The sequence below is a fragment of the Brassica napus genome, chromosome C2, assembly GCF_020379485.1.
Source record: "Brassica napus cultivar Da-Ae chromosome C2, Da-Ae, whole genome shotgun sequence".
Classification (NCBI taxonomy): Eukaryota; Viridiplantae; Streptophyta; class Magnoliopsida; order Brassicales; family Brassicaceae; genus Brassica; species Brassica napus.
Genome location: NC_063445.1, coordinates 8,756,394 through 8,777,106, shown reverse-complemented (window position 1 = coordinate 8,777,106; position 20,713 = coordinate 8,756,394). Strand labels below are relative to the sequence as shown.

Below are 20,713 nucleotides of genomic sequence, written 5' to 3'. Positions count from 1 at the left end.
AATCTTCTTGTTACTCATGCTTGATTTCTTTCCCATATAAGGTATTAATCTTCGTGTTTAAAACTTTGGCGGAGTATCCTTTGCGAGATGGAGATTAAGATGTTTGATTAAGCGTAGAGAGAAGATGCAGGTTTAGATTAGCTAGAGTTTTCTTCATCGGAAACGTTCTGGCAAGACCTCGCTTTTTTTTTTCTCTCTGAAGCTATTCACTGAAGCTTACATCTAACAAGTTTGATGAAAATTCGAGCAGGATTGATGGCGAACATGGATTGGAAAATCGGTCAAGTAGATTCAACTAGTCGAAGATATTTCTGAAGATACCCATTCCGGCAGGTCTCCGGTGAAGCCGATGGTGATGTTCTTCAAGCTTCGACGCCAGAAGTATCGAGACCCGACTAAGAATTGTACACGTGTCCTTGGTGCTCTAAAGTTAAATTATTGATGAACACATGTGGTTCGACTTTATCTTTTGTTAGTTTGGGCTTCAAATATACACGTGATTGTATATTTGATGGTTGTATCTACTTGTAACTTGCATGGCCCAAAAGCCTTATAAAAATATGTTGACAAAAACAAAAAAAACCAAAAACCAAAAACTTGTTCATATATCTAGGTTATTACCAAGCAAGCAACAGTTAACTGGTCCAATGCAAAGAACCGCTCCTAACCAAATGTGAACGACATGAAATTATACAAGCAATTCAAGAGCATGGTCAGAGATTGCTGGATGAAGAAAGATTTGTGGAAGCATCGCCTATTATACATTTGTTGGCGAGAGAACATCATAATCACAGTTTCTTGTATGATTCCATTACCGTAGAATAGAAACATATCATTCAATAACTAATTTATAAAACCCCATGGTTGGTGTAAACTTGCAGACAAAATCAAACTATTACTGCTGGAAGTTGAGAATCAAATTCATAGCATTATAGAATCAAAACATATATAAGTGCAAAAGAAACATGACTAAAACATACGAAGGGAAATGCACAAAATAGCTTCGTCTACTTCTCAGAAGAGTTGGGTCCTCTCTTCTTACCGAAACCAACAACTGCAAAACACATCCATTACCCAACATTAATCAACGCATTATATAAAAGACAAGCGTTGCAATTAGACATTTTTATTGTAATGCTAAGCAAAGAGCTAAATCTATAAACATCCAACAAACAAATGTTGAATTAGCCAATAATTTAAACAAGGATCGGATAAATTACCGGCGGTGACGAAACGGCGGTTGTGCTGGAGACGCTTGTGGGCACGTCCTCTGGGTTTCTTCTTCTTGTCTTGCTTCGCTACCTTTGGTGTCTGTCCTCTCACCTTACCGGCACGTGCCAAAGATCCGTGAACTTTCCCTGAGATCAGCAAACACTAACACAGATCAATCGATTTGACTTTCACTAATATGCAGTAGTACAGAAATGTATAAGCTTCTGAGGATTACCCATGGTTGATTTGCTTCTCTGCTTTCTCTTCCGACGGCTGCAATAAGCTGATACGGGTGCTTAATCTCAGAGCTAGGGTTTTCGTGATGATGATATGTATTTATATCGTGACAACGAAGCTTCTCGGGCCTCGAGCCATACTTCAATCTTTCCATTGGGTGTAAGGCCCATAACAATCATAAATTTACGTATCCCTATGTTTTCTTGAAGCATTTCAAAAATTAAAACTTTATTTTATTTTGTATTAATTAAAAAAAAGCAAATCTCCAAAATATCATCTTTCTAAGTTTATATCACAAAAATAGCTCTCAAAAACTAAAATGACCAAAATAGCACCTTTTTAAGTTTATCCTTTAAAAATTTTAATTTTTTATTTTTCAAAATTTGAAATCATATCCCCAAAACCTCATTTCTCAACTCTAAACCCTAAACCCTAAACTCTAAACCATAAACCATAAACCATAAACCCTAAACCCTAAACTATAAACCCTAAACCCTAAACCCTAAACCCTAAAATCTAAACCCTAAACCCTAAACTCTAAACCTTAAACCCTAAACCCTAAATCCTAAACCCCAACCTTTAACTCTAAACCTTAAGTTTGTGACTTTTGATAAAACATTAAGTGCTATTTTTGTGACTTTTGACCTTGAGTGCTAGTTTGGGAACAAAAACTTGATTTAGTGCTATTTTTGTCTTTTTCTCTTTAAAAAAACCTCAAATCCTAGGTGACACCCTAAATGCCTTCTAAATTCTATTTCAAAGAATTCTAGAGCATCTAATTTAAAGTATAGTTTAATCTAATAGTGTCACATTATTTCATAATTATATAACACTAGAGAACATTTATATTAACCTAAAATATATGAAATGTGTATTCTTTCCTTAAATAAAAGCTACGGAATGATCTAATATGATTTACATATATATAGAAATTAAATATTATGAATAATAAAGATTTGATAACAATTTTTGCATCCTTCTTCATTTTTGTTTAAATTTATATTATTAAAAAAATTAAACAATCACATTAACCATATAATAAAAAAATTAGATTTTTTCTTATATGTTATATTTTGAATTTTTTAAAATGACTTCAAATTACAAAAATGAGGAAAACTTATATGTTATATATTTTTTTTAAACGACTTTAAAATACAAAAATGAGGACACTTTATATTTTATATTTTTCTTATATGTTAGAATTTTATTATATATTATATTTTGAATTTTTTTTAAACGACTTTAAATTACAAAAATGTAAGTTTTCCTTAAGTATACAACTAAAAACATTAAAATGACATGTATCAATTCGATGGTTGATTTGAAAGCTTTCAAAACCATATGGAAGATAAAAGTCAAAATAATTTAACTGTGGAAACAATACTGTTCACTTTTTTCAAGAATGTGTTCGATGGAAAAAATAAGATTTTTATGTCATAATTTGTTTAATGTCCACTAGAGAACATTATATTAAACTAAAATATAAGAAGTGTGTATTCTTTCCTTAAATAAAGGCTACAAAATTACCTAATATGATTTACATATATATGACAATTAATGATTATGAATAATAAAGATTTGATAACAATTTTTGCTTCCTTCTTCATTTTTTTAGTTTTATATTATTAAAAAAAATAAAATCACATTAACCATATAATAAAATAATTAGATTTTTTCTTATATAATATATTTTGAATTTTTTAAAATAACTTTAATTACAAAAATGAGGAAACCTTATATGTTTTTTTAAAAAGACTTTAAAATACAAAAATGAGGACACCTTATATGTTATATTTTTCTTATATGTTAGATTTTTTCTTATATGTTATATTTTGAATTTTTTAAAACGATCTTAAATTACAAAAATGTAAGTTTTCCTTAAGTATACAACAAAAACATTAAAATGACATGTATCATTTCGATGGTTGATTTGAAAGCTTTCAAAACCATATGTAAGATAAAAGTCAAAATAATTCAACTGTGAAAACAATACTATTCACTTTTTTCAAGAATGTGTTCGAGGAAAAAAATAAGGTTTTTATGTCATAATTTGTTTAATGTCCACTAGAGAACATTATATTAACCTAAAATATAAGAAGTGTGTATTCTTTCCCTACATAAAAGCTACGAAATTACTTAATATGATTTACATATATATAGCAATTAATGATTATGAATAATAAAGATTTGATTACAATTTTTGCATCTTTCTTCATTTTATTTAGTTTTATATTATTAAAAAAATAAACAATCACATTAACCATATAATAAAAAAAATTAGATTTTACTTATATGTTATATTTTGTTACAAAAATAAGGAAACCTTATATGTTATATTTTTTTCTTAAAATGACTTTAAAATAAAAAAATGAGGACACCTTATATGTTATTTTTTTCTTATATGTTAGATTTTTTCTTATATGTTATATTTTGAATTTTTTAAAATGACTTTAAATTACAAAAAGTAAGTTTTCCTTAAGTATACGACTAAAAACATTAAAATGACATGTATCAATTCGATGGTTAATTTGAAAGCTTTCAAAATCATATGGAAGATAAAAGTCAAAATAATTCAACTGTGAAAACAATACTGTTCACTTTTTTTTCAAGAATGTGTTCGATGGAAAAAATAAGGTTTTTATGTCATAATTTGTTTAATGTCCAATCCGATCAACCCATGATGTATTAATTATAGTTTTGTTCCATTATTTTTAATAAAAATTGATCCGATCCATCGGAAAGAAATTATATAATAACAACAAAAATATTTTATATATACAAATAAAATGATCAAATATATAAAAAAAACTATCGATAATATATACAAATAAACTCACCCTGCGCAAGGTGCAGGTCCTATCCTAGTGTTTGGTTATTTGATCAATTTTTGGAAGATGTTTTGTGCATCTCATTTACATAATATAAATGAATCAAAGTGTATTGACAGAGAAGTTACTTGGGCATGCTACGGTTAATGTTTTTTTTACAGCTTCAATAAGCTCGCTGAGCATTTGTATTTGATTTTTCTTGAATTTTTTGTTGTTTTCTGGTTGTTTCCTGTTATCTTGGGCTGTGGAATGGCCTTTCAATTTGGTTGCTAAAAGGAATAAAAACGGCTTGTTAGTGAGTCATTGGTGGTATCTCTTTATGTTAAGAGTTGTAGATATCAGAGAGTATGGGATAATTTTTTTTTAATTTTATGATTCCTTATCGAGAACAAGATCTATGGTTCACTTTATTGGTATGGTATGGGATTGTTACTGATCATCGGAGGCGAGTTTGGGCTATATCATTAACATTACTGGGATTAGTATGCTTTGTTTCTTTACACCATGCATACTCAGGAGTGCGTCGAGTGCAAGGGACGAGTTCCTGGTTTCAAGTGTACGAGCGTTTTGGGAGTAGAAAAGAAGAGCGGCCCTGTTTATCTCCGGGAACTGTTTTTGGTTTTGGAGTTTTTATTTTTGGTCTGAGCAACACGCTTGCAAAGGATATGGTTAGTGTCAATGGATACTGGGTATGTGGTAGTTTGTATTTTTATAACAAAATTACGTTTTGTGTTGGCATAGCAGTGGGAATGTTTTGGATAAAAGGGCAACTCCGGATCTCTTTATATCTGGCGGTTTATATCATGGGTGCAAATCCTTAATTTTATTTTATGAAAGTTTTAAGTTGGAATTGTCGTGGAATGGGAAGTAAATGGACCATGAGTTATTTGAGGGAGATATGGCATAAACATAAACCAGATTTTTTATTTTTATCAGAAACAAAGCAGAAGTTTGACTTTGTACAAAGATTTCAACTTCATTCGGGATATGATAATTTGGTTACAGTGGATCCAAATGGACGAAGTGGTGGATTAGCACTTTATTATAATAATGAATATCAGATTCAGATTCTTTATACAAGTAACTGGATGATAGATGTCGAAGCTGTGGCTTTGGGGAAAAGAGTTTTTCTAACATTATGGAGATCCGGTTCAACAACTGAGGGATCAAGTTTGGGAAAGATTAACTCGGTATGGACTTTCAAGATCCGAATCTTGGTTTATTATTGGTGATTTAAATTAAATTACTGGAAATCATGAAAAAGATGGAGGAGCCCTGAGAAGTGCAGATTCATTTATTTCCTTTAATAATATGATATGAAACAGTGGCTTATTGGAGTTTCCGGCCCGTGGCAACAAAATGTCATGGCAAGGGCGAAGAGGAAAAGGAAAAGGGGCATTTATGGTTAGATGTCGTTTGGACCGTGCCTTAGCAAACGAGGAATGACATACTCTATTTCCATGCTCTTATACAGAATATCTAGGGATGGTTGCGTCTGATCATAGGCCAGTGGTGGCGTTCCTGGAGGATAAAGTTCCCCGGAGGAGGGGGCAATTTCGTTTTGTTAAGAGATGGGTTGGACAAGAGGGCCTAACGGAGTCCATTTCAGTGGGCTGGTCTAATTATAGTGTCGAAAAAGAGGATGATATAGTGGCAAAAATTAGCAATTATCGGCATGAAATTGCAAAATGGCGGAAAAATAATCCACCTTACGGAAAGGAAAAAAATTAATGAATTACAGAAAGCTCTCGAAGAAGTACAATCAGATAATTCAAGATCGCAAGAGGATATAGTGGAAGTGTCTAGGAAATTACAAGAGGCATATAAGGATGAAGAAGAGTATTGGCATCAGAAAAGTAGGAATATGTGGTATTCTTCCGAGGATCTTAATACAAAATTTTATCATGCCTTAACTAAGCAAAGAAGAGTTCGCAATAGGATCGTTGGATTGCACGATTCTGTGGGGAATTGGATTACAGAGAATAATATGGTGGAAAAAGTGGTTGTAGACTATTTTCAGGATTTGTTCAGTACCACTTCACCTTCAGATTTCGAAAGTTTTCTCGCGGAGGTAACAATGGGGATCACTCCTCAGATGAATCAACAATTGCTGAGACTAGCGACTGAGAATGAGGTTAAAGAGGCTTTATTTATGATGCATCCAGAAAAAGCACCAGGCCCGGACGGCATGACAGCCCTCTTTTTCCAACATTCTTGGCATATTATTAAGAAGGATTTAGTAGAAATGGTAAACAATTTTTTGGTTTCCGGAGAAATAGATCCAAGGTTAAATATTACCAATATCTGTATGATTCCAAAAACGGAGAGGCCAACGAGGATGACAGAGCTGCGGCCAATTAGCCTATGCAATGTCGGGTATAAAATTATATCGAAGGTTTTGTGTCAGCGATTGAAATTGTGTCTTCCGTCCCTCGTTTCAGAAACCCAATCGGCTTTTGTGGCTGGGCGTTTGATAACTGATAATATTCTTATAGCCCAGGAGATGTTTCATGGGTTACGTGCTAACAAGGCATGTCAAGGAAAGTATATGGCAATTAAAACGGATATGAGTAAAGCGTATGACCGAGTAGAATGGGACTTTATTCAGGCTTTACTAGAAAAGATGGGCTTTGATCTTCACTGGATTAAGTTAATGATGTAATGTATATCATCAGTTCAATATCGAGTTTTACTGAATGGCCAACCACGGGGTCTCATTATCCCACAGCGAGGATTAAGACAAGGAGATCCTTTATCCCCTTATTTATTTATATTGTGTACTGAGGCATTGATTGTGAATATTAAAAAGGCAGAGTGTGAGAAACAACTGACAGGCATAAAGGTAGCCAGAGCATGCCCATCAATCTCTCATTTGCTTTTTTCGGATGACAGTCTATTCTTTTGCAAAGCACAAGAGAAGAATGTCAATCTATTCTCCGGATTTTGAAGGAATATGAGATGGTATCAGGTCAACTCATTAATTTTGATAAGTCTTCGATCCAATTTGGGCACAAGATTGAGGAATCAGTTAGACAGGAATTAAGAGATATATTGGGGATTCATAATGTTGGAGGAATGGGAACTTATTTAGGATTACCAGAGAATCTTGGGGGCTCAAAGATTCAGGTTTTCAGCTTTGTGCAAGATAGACTTAACAAAAGGGTCAACGGGTGGACTTTCAAATTTTTCACGAAAGGAGGAAAAGAAGTAATTGTTAAATCAGTAGTTACAGCACTACCAAATCACGTGATGTCTTGTTATAGATTACCGAAGGCAACCGCGAAGAAATTGACAAATGCAGTAGCGCAATTTTGGTGGAGTCCAGGTGGAAGTACAAGAGGAATGCATTGGAAATCATGGGACAAGGTTTGTGTTAGTAAGGAGGAAGGAGGATTGGGGTTTAAAGACATCACTGATTTCAACACAGCAATGCTTGGTAAACAGTTATGGCGTTTGATTGAAAAACCTAATACTTTATTCTCTCGTGTTTTCAAAGGTCGGTATTACAGGAACGCATCACCCCTGGAGCCGATTCGCTCATACTCTCCGTCATATGGCTGGCGGAGTATCACATCTGCTAGATCTCTGGTTAGCAAATGACTAATCAAACGGGTGGGATTAGGATCCTCTATATCAGTATGGAATGATCTCTGGCTCCCAACCACTCGCCCGAGACCAGCAAATAAAAATCAACATAATCAGTACCCTGACCTCACAGTGAATTCTCTAATTGATCCTACTTCGCGACATTGGAACATGCAGGCAATTCGGGCTTTAGTGGACCCACAAGATGTGAAAATTATAGAAAGTATACCTTTGAATAGCGTTCAGAGGGTTGATAGAGATGGTTGGCATTTCACAAACAATGGTAAATATACGGCCAGATCAGGATATCAGGTAGAGCGAGTTTATCCAGATAGAGAACGACCCCCAGTGATGTTTGGACCTTCAGTTGATGCCTTAAAGGCTTTCTGCTGGAAAGTACATTGTCCACCAAAGATTAAACATTTTCTATGGCAATTGGTAACAGGATGTGTAGCAGTCAAGAAGAATTTGAAAGCACGAGGGATAACTGGTGATATATGTTGTGCAAGATGCGGAGCTGATGAGGAATCAATTAACCATGTGTTTTTTGAATGTCCTCTAGCACTCCAGGTTTGGGCGCTTTCAAAGATACCGTCAAACCCAGCTATCTTCCCAACAAGGTCTCTTTTTACAAATATGGATCATCTTTTCTGGAGAGTTTCTCCGCAATTAGAGGATCACCAGTTTGCATGGATTTTATGGTATATCGGGAAAGGAAGAAATAACAAAGTTTTTAGTAACCTTGATATGGATCCCAGAGATACGCTTAAAGTAGCAGAAACAGAGTCCACACTATGGTCTGAAGCGGATATAGCAAAAGAACAGAGGACTGGGGCACATGCAGAGGTTCCGGCATTACAGATAATCCAAGGTCGATGGTGTTTCATAGATGGGTCATGGAAAGAGAATGATGGTTTCTCTGGACATGAGTGGTTCAGTACTTTAGAAAGCTTTAATGGGCTGATGGGGGCAAGGAATGTTCGGGCTAGTCTATCTCCTCTCCATGTGGAAATGGATGCATTACTTTGGGCAATGGAATGTATAAGGAACTTACGTCAATTTCAGGTTACGTTTGCAACGGATTGTTCTCAATTGGTGAAGATGGTTTCGGAACCAGAAGAATGGCCAGCTTTTGCAAGTTATTTAGAAGATATTAAAGTCCTGAAGGAAAGTTTTTCTCGATCAGAGATTATCCATGTGTCAAGAACGCAAAATACAAAGACGGATAGCCTAGCACGTAGTGCCAGGAAACAGCCGTCTTTCGTCGTTCACATGGACCAACATCTTCCAGTTTGGTTCACAGAGTCTTTATGAGTCTGTTTATGCTGATGACAAAAAAAAAATCATAACATTATCACCCTTAGATTTATCATATATGAAACATGGTTCCATTGTTATATGGTTCCATTGTAATAAAAACAAAAAATCCTATTTTCGGTTAATAAATCAGTAGTTATTCCAGTTTTGAGTTTTGATTTCATTTGAGGAATGTCTGCTTACTAGTTTATATATTTGCCGGAAGCACCGTAGCCTACTGGTTAAGGTTTAAAGGTTTCTACACCCAGGTTTGGGGTTCGAATCCCAGACTGTGGAATTTATTGCAGATTACAGGAAATCCAAGTTTCAAGTCCCGGAGAGAACGATTTATTAAACAATTATGCAGACTACGAAAGAAATGTTTACAAGGGATCTTCAACATGGTGCAAGTAAATCTGGTCAGACGTGGATCTTCATAAGACGGCTCAGATGATGCAGTTAGGCGTAAGTCCTCATAAAACATGTAGTATTGTCGGTTGTCAAATCGTCTATGTAATCTTTCTCATATCATAATTATAAGATCATAATAAATGAGCGTAAAAAAAGAGTTTATTTTATATATTTGTTTGCATCATCGCATGTGAGTGAGTACAGATGGCATCAGTTGCAAGAATCATTTTACAAACAAACCGGATAATGAGAATGCTGGATTATAGTTTTGAATTGTTGATTAGTTTTTAGTGAATCGTGGGCCGACGTAAGCAGTAGCACAGAATCATCATTAGTTGGAAACTTTTGGCTGGGCTTCAAAGATGCTTTAGGTTTGTATTTAAAATGTAAAGGCGTTACTGGTCATCACAGGTCGATATGTCCGAGTGGTTAAGGAGATTGACTCGAAATCAATTGGGCTTTGCCCGCGCAGGTTCGAATCCTGCTGTCGACGTTTTTGCTCTTTTTTATAAAAACTAAAAGCGAAGTCATAAGAATACGTTAATTAGTTTTAGGGCTACGTCCATTTGTACAATTTAGTTCACAGATATAAACCATACAAGACTCGTAAGCATTTAGCTTCTTTTTTTTATGTTCATAAGAAGCCGTATATAATTTTCACTGCAAATCATTATGGTTTGCTATGATGGAAAGACAGTGGCAGCTATGGATGTCATCGTTCCAAAGGTAATAAAGCTGACATGGAACTTACTAGAGTTAAGCATTTGTGATGTTTATGTTGGATAACATAAAACTCATTTCACATATAAACTAGATTCTTAGCATTTAATCTGATAAGAAATCGTATATAATTTCATTTCAAACCGTAGCTATGCTAGGCAGATTTGCTTGCATAACCAACTCAGATACACCTTTTGATTATTAGCAAGATTCAAGTAAAACGCAGAAGACAAGAACATAAACAGATTCATATCAAGGTCTTGACGACGAAGAAAACGAGTCTTTCCAATAAACTGCGGCAATGAAACGTCAAACTACAAAGAAAATACGAAGACTCTTTTAATGAAAACATCGAAAACTCAAAGAAAAAACCACAAAACTTGTCTAAGAGACAGACTAGTCCCTTCTCAATCTTCTTCATCGATGACCTTAGTGCCAAGTCCACTGAGTCCTTCAGCAGGGATCTCAGCAACAGTGACAAGTGAGAAAAACTCTTCCTTGGCGTCTTCATCGTCGTTTCTCTTACGCGCAACGCGGACCCTAATCCTCCTTGGAGGACCTCTGATACCTCTGCTCCATATCTGCTTGTTCAACTTCACGTCCACCCTAACGTCCTTTGTCCCCATGGCTTTCTCTGCAAACTTCCTGATCTCCTTGATGGCCTTTGGTGCCTTCTTCTTAAAGGTGCTGTTACAAGTTAAACAAAGTCATTAGAAGAAGCCCTTAAATCTCATAACGCAAGCAAGACCTAATCTTAATTTCGGCTATTGAGTTCCTGTCTTAATATGAAGTAAATCTTGAAATGAAATGTAAACAACATTTCCCTATGTGAAACTGAACGATCAAACAGCTAAGACAGGCCCGGTAAGGTTTTAGATATCAAACCAATTGGTTAAGTATATGTCTTAATATGAAGTAAATATTGAAATGAAATGTAAACAACATTTCCCTACTAGTTCAATTACATTTAAAAAAAAAAAAGATAATCTTAAAAACACTAATTAAATAACCTACAAGAAGTCTAAGAAGGGCCCTACTATAATCTGTAAGGAAGAGACACAATCTCATTACAACACTATGAAACTTAACAATCAAGTAGCTAGAAGACACTAAGGTTTTAGAAGAAGGCTAACCAGCTGTGAAGGCGTCTGTGGAGGTTGATGGTGTACTCTCTGGTCACCACTTCCTCTTTCCTTCCCTTTTTCTCAGACATCTTCTCTTTGTCTGTGTCCTACTCTTACCTGCGTTTATCCATAACCAAAGAACACTTAGAAACTAGACTCTCTTACTAGAAGCTACACAGATCTGTCCAATTGTAGATCAATGAACGAGCTACGAAGAGGGAAAGAGAGTACCTTTGGGCTTGAAGAACGTCGAGATAACAGAAGGCGACGACGGCGGAGAAGTAAGCATATATATATATATTCAACACTAAATTAAACCTAGATGATTTATTTGGGCTTTAGTGGGCTTACTTGTTGTGTCATTCGGAATTTTATAGCCCATAAAAGGCCTAACTATAATTTAACCGAGTCAAAGACAAACCGGATTGAACTGAACTTTCAAAACAAAACAAAGAAAAATGTCCATTCCAGAGATGCCATGTTTTTCTTGTATGACTTACGTAAGACAAAGTTGTGTAAATATCAGGTTATGTCCTCTTATAAGCTTTCCATAGATACTTTTTTTTTCCTCTTCTTGTTTCGTAGCTTTATTAAACTTTTGAAACATATATACATCATGAACACCGGGCCCATTCGTTGCTTGGTTATATATTTTAAAATGGAATTGAGAAGTTGATTATACTTTTGTAATTCAGAAAACTTTGGTTCTATTGTTTTGTGTTGCTTTGTCTTGGAAAATGATAAATATATATGTGCAATCTGTTAAATATTGAGAAAGAACCTATTAGGGCTCTGGTTACTGGTGCAGCAGGTAAAAACTCAAACAAGTAGTTAATTAGTTTCTGTCTTTTTTTTTGCCTTTTAAGTGAATAATAATCCAGTTTATCGGGTTTTATTACTGAACAGGAAATATATGGTATGCAATTGCTCCAATGATTGCCAGTGGCAGAATGCTAGGTCCAGACCAACATTGGTGTTTAAAAGTTAGTGGATTAATAAATACTAGGTGATAACCTGCACCTTGCGCGGGATGAGATTATTATTTTTGGTATTTACAAGATAAAAAGACATAAAGTCTGTTAAATGTAGACATCAGTTTGATTGTATGTTGGATTTTATTGTATTTTACTCCGTTAAAATATAAGAATCATTCGAAAGTCTTATTTTGGTTTGGAGAATTCACAAAAGTGCTGGAGGTTAACGATGAAGAATATTGTAGAAGAAGTCTTATAAATAAAAAGCTCAATTTTATTAAAATGCATAAAGATAAAACTGATTATACGATTTAAGTCTATTGCCATAAACTAAGTTTTTGAAATATATGCAAATAATCCCCTATTCATAATTAACTCAATCACGCATATTATCAAAATAGGCAACCGTCATATAGTAAACTTGAAATAACCGTACATAAGCGTGGTTTATCTTCGTTGATTTCAATAGACGTTCCAACTCGGAACCGACCGGTTCGATTCGGTAAACTCACAATCAGAAGTTCCAACTTGGAACTTATAACAGTTGCGTATGAATATAACTTTTTTTTTGTTTTTACGTTTCTCTTAGCCATTCATCTACAACAAACTGCACAACACAAGAAAAAAAAAAGAGACTCTTCTAGTTTAGTTTGAAAGCTGTGTGTTTATCCTATATATTTTGTACCGATTATCAACTCTTTTCCAGAATATGCAGAGCCGTGCTCACCTTATCAATTTTGGGGCATTGGCCCCAGGTCCTCTCTCACATTAGTACATTTTGGGGCCTCCATATTCATAAATCATATAATCAATATATGATAATATGATAAAACTATAATTATCTCTTAATACTTTTCAATAATATGACCATTTCTGCTTAGTTGTTGTGAATATTAATTTCATTGTATATTTTTTTTATTTTGAATGTCAAAAACATTTTCCTGCATATAATTTGAGTTTGTATATACAATTTTCAGTTGTAACAAAAATATAACTTTTGCCATTAATTTTCATAAGATTAATTTTTCTTAAAAATAATTTTAAAATATAAGATAAGAAAAAAATTTATTTTCTGGTTCGTATTAAAAATAATTAATACGCATATTTGATATAAAATAAATTGTTTTTGCCCTAGGCCCCTAATAGCCTTCGCACGTCACTGAGAATATGCATGATCTCATAAGACTTCGACCCTTTTTCCTTCGCATGCACCGCCTCCATTAATTTGTACGTGATAATAAAGAATAAACAGTATGCTTAAAAGAACGTATGGTAGGTAAGAGTGTGCTGGCCAGCCATGCAAACGTAAAATTATTATCATTGGCAATATAAAATTTTTATCATTTGTGTTTGTGAGCTTGACGAAAGAAAGGGGAGAAGAGTTCGTGAGCTGCAGTAGTTTGTAATAACGATAATTCTAAGTTTGACGAAACAATGGGAGAAGAGTTCTATTTTTGACAGTAATAATCAACAGCTACGCACAAAGATGCAAAAGAAGTCGCCTCACAAAGCTGATCTAATGAACATAAACTTATAGGTTCTCTTCTCCTCTTCAAGACTTCAGTAATGGACTAACGGATGGGTTGGATTTCTCACAGGTTCAGTCGAGAAACACAGTTCTTTTCATCTCAGTTTGCGTGACGCTGGTCCACGACTAAAGTCCCCATCTTAAGAACCTCGCCGAGAATAACCTAGATGGATCGCCGTGTAGGCCATGCAAAGAAGGAAGAAGGGACTTCTATATTCAGTAGACTAACAGATGTGTTGAATTTCTCTATTTTGTCTTAAAACACAGTTCTTTTCATCTCAGTTTGCAATTTATAATCCTTTTTGTCTATAAAAATTGTCATCACCTGTCTGATGAGATATGTTGAAACCTCGAAGGTGTGAAAAAAATTATAAACTGTTTAGAAAGTGTTTCAATCCTCAGGCTAGTTTATAATCAAAAGCTCGTTAAGAAGATCACACAAAAAAAACGCCAAGATACTCCAGAAGATGGAAAATAAGGAAACAAATATGTGAGAGTATCTCTCTAAACGACACGTGTCAATATTAGTGTGAACGCATTAATTGCAATGTTCCTCTTTTAATATATAAGGGATATATATGTATAGGTTATCAATCAATGTGGGCGTTTGGTCTAGTGGTATGATTTTCGCTTTGGGTGCGAGAGGTCCCGAGCTCGATTATCGGAACGCCCCCCGTTTTTTTTACCTGGCCAGCTGTAAATGTAATAACTGTGCCCAACTTAATGAAATTAGAGGCTTAGTTAAGAATGGCCTATGGAACCAACATTTTTTATGGGTTATGGATTATATAGACCATCTTGTTTCGCAGCGAGCCCTGGGAAGTCCTCTTAGCCCCTTGTTGCATTTCACCTGAGAGCTTCTCTCTCCTGAAAGCATGGGATTAAAGCTTAAGCCTATCAAAACTCAGACTCTCGGCTTAAGTGTGTGCGTGCGCAACTACTTATTCGTTGGTTCTAGTTTTACTGAGGGAGAATCTTAGGGCTTTTGTACATATATATATAGAACAAACACTAAGGAGATTTGAGGAAAAGAGGAAGAAGGAATATTCATCAAGCCATCCTTATAACACATAATGTTGTTTCATTACTTCATTTTTTTTGTATATGTAAAATGTTTTGTTGTTGTAACATTGTAACAACTGTTTTGTGACTGGACTCTGCATATTATGTAATCCATTTTTCAATAATAAATTTGTATTGTATCGTATATCAAAGATGGCGTCGCTTCCGTTATTTATTTTGTTCGAAGCGGTAGTCATATGTGCACAAAAGCACTGCTTCTGCTGCCTCAGCTTCGCTCTTAGTTCTAATCTTATAATCACAGTGAGGTATAGAAACAACCACATGAGTAGCATTACAGTTGTATACTTCTTTAGCATAACCCAAAGGAGAAAATATATACCTGGGCCCATCTATACTTAATTGATCAAGACTTGTTTCCAGAATATGTCCTCAAATAGAGCCTGCTTATTGTCCTACATATGCAGCAAGAACAATCTCTCGACCTTGGTCTTCACCCATTCCTACTACACCAAGCTCATAAGGACCCGTATAAAATTGATCGGGAAATGTCATGGACTCTTTATCTGTCCTATCAGAATCTGTGTATGCAGTTCCAGTTTAGCAACAAACATCACACAACACAGAGATCAGCTTTTATAATAAATTTTGTATAGTATATAGATAAGACTGAAATCAAACTCATTTTAACTTGTAATATACACAATAAGACAGAATGGTCTAGTTAGGTCTAAATGTGACAATTTTTAATAGAAGTTGACCAATGCAAATGACCAGAGCTTAGTTTTTTTTTCTTCCAACTAATCCATGATCAGTTCCCTTAACTCAACTGTGGATATCATATGATCCCTAAAGGGTTTGAGAGGAAAACACAAGACAGACACCATGTTTAGTCTGCTTGTAATCTTCTATCTTGTCGCCATAGCCGAATTCATTTACAATCAACCTGGTGACAATAAATTATGACTTAAGTGAATGACTTCTTCTTTAATTATAACATATGAAAAAACAAATATTTGATTGGTTAGTCTACTTTCATGCTGCCATTATTTCACTTTTGTAACAGTATTATCAGTATATATTAATTTAAATAAATCACAAAATATTTATTCATTTCTAGTGATATGACACATCACATGATATATTCGATTACATCACTAGAGTTGATTTATTGAAGCACTTTAACATGTTTTAATAAAGTACAAATCATCTTTACCATACTTTTTTTTCTTTACCATACTTACTTTTCTCACTTTCTCCACTGAAATATATAAAGCAACATATATGAAAAGCATGCAAGTGCAACGTTCAACTCCATAATGATAATCAATCATCTTTTACTTTTCTCATTATAATTTTTTGAATGAATGACGAGAACCGAGTCTACGATGTTCTTTGTCATAAAGGATGAAAACTTGGCCATAACTTGACAATGAAGAAACAAACGGTCTTATCTTTAAAAATTCAAGAAAAAAAGTGTGATAATGAATTAAGGATTATCCTTTGAATTCTTTTTACTCTCTTTAATTAGAATAAAGCAGAGTCCTTTGTGAATCTTTCTTTATTCGTTTTTGTCCTTTCTGGAATAAAATTGCAGTGGCAAAATAAAGAAAGATGAAGAAGGAATCCAAAATACTTCTAATTTGTCCTGTTTACTTAGATTTTTTATTTTTAAATCATCCTTTTGGGCATTTCATTTCTTCTCTTACCAACTTCCTCTGATCTTGTAGACGAAAAGAGTGTTGAAAATCCTAAATCGGACTTACATCGTCCATATATCTTTTGGCCTACCAACCAGCAAAAGATGAGCATAGAGTTTTCTTGTTTTCTATAGTAACGCAATGCTCACACCATTTTCATGGAGCTTAAAGTCTTCTAAGTTCTAACTAAACCAAACCAATGCTTTGAAAGAGAGATAGAGAGTGTGAGTGAAAGAGATATAATTTAGAGTTTGGCTCTATTAAGAGAAAGTGTGGGGTTCTTGTGCTGTTGTGTTGTGCATCTGTTGTTCTTGGGTTTCTCTACATAAAGTATAGGTTTTAGAGACACTGAATCTCACACACTTATAAGTTTCTTGACTTTTTTATTTTATTTTTGAGCTTCACTTCTCAAAGCATCTTGGCTTGCGTGACTCTTCTACTTACTCATTCCAGGAAAAAAAAAGGGTTTTTATTAAGTGGGAAGTGCTAAAAGTGTGTGTAATTGCAAAGGTCGAAGAACAAGAAGTTTGGGGAGGTTTAGGGTTTCTTTCAGTTTCTTTGTTTGTGAATATCTTAGTCTTGAGAATGAAGCATAAGGGTTGTAGAGAGAGAAGTGTTGTAGTGGGGAAGAAAGTAATGGTCGCTGTTATAGCTTCAAAGGAAATCTCAAAAGCAGCTCTTCTATGGACTTTGACTCATGTTGTTCAACCTGGAGATCGAATCAGGCTTCTTGTTGTTGTTCCTTCCAATTATTCAAGTACTCATCTCTTTTTGTCTCTTCTCTTCTTTGTCTTTAATTCATAGTCTTGTTGCTTGAGCAGCTTCTTGGTCCTGAGTGGTGACAAACATTGTCTCTTTTGTTTGAAAAGGCAGAATTAAATATTTCATCTTCTTGTAATGGTCTTTCAGGTAAAAATATGTGGGGATTCTCGAGACTTACCACCAACTGTGCATTAGGCCATGGAAGATTTCTTGCTGGAACCAATGCAGACCAAAAAGATGATATTCATGAGTCTTGTTCTCAGATGATGTTCCAGTTACACAATGTTTATGATGCAGATAAGGTAAATGACTCGCCGCTATTCATGTAGATTTTATAAGATCCAAAACTCCCCTTGGTGTTTCAAAAAAAAAAAAAAAAAAAAAAAGACTCCCCTTGGTTAATCTGACTCATAAAGAGTTTCATTTGATTTAACTATGTAGATAAATATCAGAATAAAAATTGTTTTTGCTTCACCTGATGGAGTTATTGCTGCTGAGGCCAAGAAATCTAACTCAAACTGGGTGGTTCTAGACAGGTAAAGACTATAACATATATGTATGTGTGATGCAAATGCATAGCTTTTGAGTTGTAATTTAGTTTTTGACTCTGAATATTTGTAAACAGGGGACTGAAGTATGAGAAGAAATGCTGTATTGACCAACTTGAGTGCAATCTTGTTGTAATCAAGAAGTCACAACCAAAGGTTATTCGTCTCAACTTGGTGAAGAATGCAGATACAGAGCATCTAGAAGCTATTTCCAGGCTAACCACAAAGTCTATCCTCTCCCGGAGAAGCTCAAGACCTAGAAAAAAGTTGAGGGAACCCTTTGTGACTCCAGCCAGAAGTCCAGACCAAGAAGGTTCTGATATGGGGACTTCATCTATATCTAGCTCTGATGCAAGAGCTTCACCATTTCTTGCTTCTCAAGTCTCTGAGGGCCTTAACCCATGGGTCAGTGATGGAAACAAGAGTTTCTTTGAATCTGATACTGGCTCAAATGGAGAAAACTGGAGTCCTATATCAATGGCCTCCTCATCTTCCCATCCTGTGAAAACATCTAATATCCTGAGTCCCAGTGATGATCTGACAAGACCTCATACGGAAACTCCAAGAAAATCAAGATTCTCTTCAGTCCTAAGGCTCGGTTCATCCAAGAAAGAACCTGATGTCCGTAAATCCGATACATGCTTAAACAAAAGCGTGAGGGAAGTGGTTTCCTTATCAAGAAAGTCAGCTCCTGGACCTCCTCCACTGTGTTCCATATGTCAACACAAGGCACCTAAATTCGGAAACCCTCCAAGATGGTTCACTTATGACGAGCTTGAGACAGCAACAAAGGGTTTCTCTAAAGGGAGTTTCTTGGCTGAAGGCGGGTTTGGTTCGGTTCACAGAGGAACTTTACCAGGTGGTCAAATCATTGCTGTGAAACAGTATAAGATTGCTAGCACACAAGGTGACAAAGAGTTTTGCTCTGAAGTTGAGGTCTTGAGCTGTGCACAGCATCGGAATGTTGTAATGCTCATTGGACTATGTGTGGAGGATGGGAAGAGACTGCTGGTTTATGAGTATATCTGCAATGGTTCTTTGCATTCTCATCTTTATGGTAAAACTTTCTACTTCTAGCAACATTCTTGTTTTTCTTGTTCTGAAAAGTTTCTAATAAAGGAAAGTTTTATAGGTTTGGGGAAAGAGCCGTTAGGATGGTCAGCGCGGCAAAAGATTGCGGTTGGAGCAGCTCGTGGGTTGAGATACCTTCATGAAGAGTGTAGAGTTGGTTGCATTGTTCATAGGGATATGCGTCCTAATAACATTCTCCTCACTCATGACTTTGAGCCTTTGGTAATAATAATCATCTTAACTTTTTCTGCTCTTTTGCGTGTGTGCCAAGCTTGAAGCTTTATAACAAATATATAGGTTGGAGATTTTGGACTAGCGAGATGGCAACCAGAAGGTGATAAAGGAGTGGAGACAAGAGTAATTGGAACTTTCGGGTACTGTTTATGGCATAATCATTGAGATAATCACCTTTTTGATTTACTTGTGGGACACGTTAATGAAGCTTTAAGTTCTGTTTCTTTTTCTGTAGGTACTTGGCACCTGAATATACACAAAGTGGACAGATTACAGAGAAAGCAGATGTGTACTCTTTTGGGGTTGTGTTAGTTGAGCTTATCACAGGAAGGAAAGCGATGGACATTAAGCGTCCTAAAGGTCAACAGTGTCTCACCGAATGGGTAAAAAAGTCCAAATGAACATCAAAGCTTCAGTCTGTAAAGGCTCTGATGCTTTACAAGGAAGAGATATTGATGTTTGTTTTGTTTTGTTTTCAGGCAAGACCGCTGTTGCAGAAGCAAGCCATTAAAGAGCTTCTTGATCCGCGTTTAATGAATTGTTACTCTGAGCAAGAAGTTTACTGTATGGCGTTATGTGCTTACCTCTGCATTCGCCGTGACCCTAACTCAAGGCCACGAATGTCTCAGGTTTGCTGCCATATCTCACCCCTCAAAAACACTTACTAATCAAAATTTTCGAATGTTAATCTTCTTTGTCTCTCTGTCTAAGGTGTTGCGGATGTTTGAAGGAGACGTTGTCATGAGTCCAATATAGAAGCTACACAGGGAAAGGCATGGAGTTTCTAGACTATTTAGAGTTTTTACAGCTTTCTTGTTAATGAGTATTGTTTCTGTTATATGTAAAAGTTTGTTAATGAGACAAAGATTCAAGTCAAGTTTGTTTGTAGCTTTGTGTAGGTGATCAGTGAAGTTTGTAATTTATTATATATAAGATTGCTGCAAAACTTATTCGAAAACTGAAGACTAGAATGGAAAAAAAAAAGAAGACTAGAATGGAAAATCTGCGAAACTGGCTCTCTCTTTTATTTCGATCTGTAAAACTAATTAAATCTCGCAAAGATTTGGCTTTTAGGCTTAACGTTACTGTCGGTTACAAACCCGCTAATGTAGATAGAGTGTTACGTTTTGTCTTAAATCTCTAAAAGTCCCACATCGCTAAAGAAACAAGCATGTGAGGCATGAGGAGTAGTATAAAAGAAGAGGCACGGAGACTTGGCAACTCATACCTTTCTCGGCCTTTTGGCTAAGATCAAGTGTAGTATCTGTTCTTATCAGTTTAATATCTGATATGTGGTCTATCGGACCACACGATATTAACTCTATTTTTTAAAGGAGAAAGCCCATTAAGATAGCTTGCTATCTGGTCTTTCACGAGTCGTCTATGCGTTGCACTATTGCAAGGGTCGGCTCAACCCGCCAAGTCTCAGTTTAAATTTTGGTCCCTTAACTTATAAGATTTTA

General features: G+C 35.3%; 3 protein-coding genes and 2 non-coding genes across 5 annotated transcripts; 3 read left to right on the top strand and 2 right to left on the bottom strand.

Moving 5' to 3' along the window:
• Positions 1-832: 832 nt before the first annotated feature.
• LOC106379834 (40S ribosomal protein S30) lies at positions 833-1,597 on the bottom strand. The gene is made up of 3 exons (XM_013819700.3): positions 1,448-1,597; positions 1,221-1,358; positions 833-1,054 (listed from the first exon to the last, which is right to left on the bottom strand). Exons 1-3 carry the CDS (start codon positions 1,449-1,451, stop codon positions 1,008-1,010), a joined length of 189 nt encoding a protein of 62 aa, XP_013675154.1. The 5' UTR covers positions 1,452-1,597; the 3' UTR covers positions 833-1,007.
• An 8,383-nt stretch (positions 1,598-9,980) lies between these two features.
• TRNAS-CGA lies at positions 9,981-10,062 on the top strand. Its single transcript has one exon. It is a non-coding gene; the product is annotated as a tRNA-Ser (tRNA).
• A 455-nt stretch (positions 10,063-10,517) lies between these two features.
• On the bottom strand, positions 10,518-11,910 carry LOC106382116 (60S ribosomal protein L31-3). Its single transcript, XM_013822080.3, has 3 exons — positions 11,645-11,910; positions 11,423-11,530; positions 10,518-10,976 (listed from the first exon to the last, which is right to left on the bottom strand). The coding sequence occupies exons 2-3, from the start codon at positions 11,500-11,502 to the stop codon at positions 10,697-10,699; spliced, it is 360 nt and encodes a 119-aa protein (XP_013677534.1). The 5' UTR covers positions 11,503-11,530; positions 11,645-11,910; the 3' UTR covers positions 10,518-10,696.
• Positions 11,911-16,503: 4,593 nt separating this feature from the next.
• LOC106429151 (inactive protein kinase SELMODRAFT_444075) lies at positions 16,504-20,208 on the top strand. Its single transcript, XM_048747130.1, has 9 exons — positions 16,504-17,392; positions 17,545-17,699; positions 17,839-17,933; positions 18,023-19,002; positions 19,078-19,238; positions 19,314-19,390; positions 19,486-19,633; positions 19,730-19,879; positions 19,962-20,208. The coding sequence occupies exons 1-9, from the start codon at positions 17,221-17,223 to the stop codon at positions 20,004-20,006; spliced, it is 1,983 nt and encodes a 660-aa protein (XP_048603087.1). The 5' UTR covers positions 16,504-17,220; the 3' UTR covers positions 20,007-20,208.
• Positions 20,209-20,474: 266 nt separating this feature from the next.
• LOC125582630 lies at positions 20,475-20,669 on the top strand. Its single transcript, XR_007320087.1, has one exon. It is a non-coding gene; the product is annotated as a U2 spliceosomal RNA (small nuclear RNA).
• Positions 20,670-20,713: the final 44 nt, after the last annotated feature.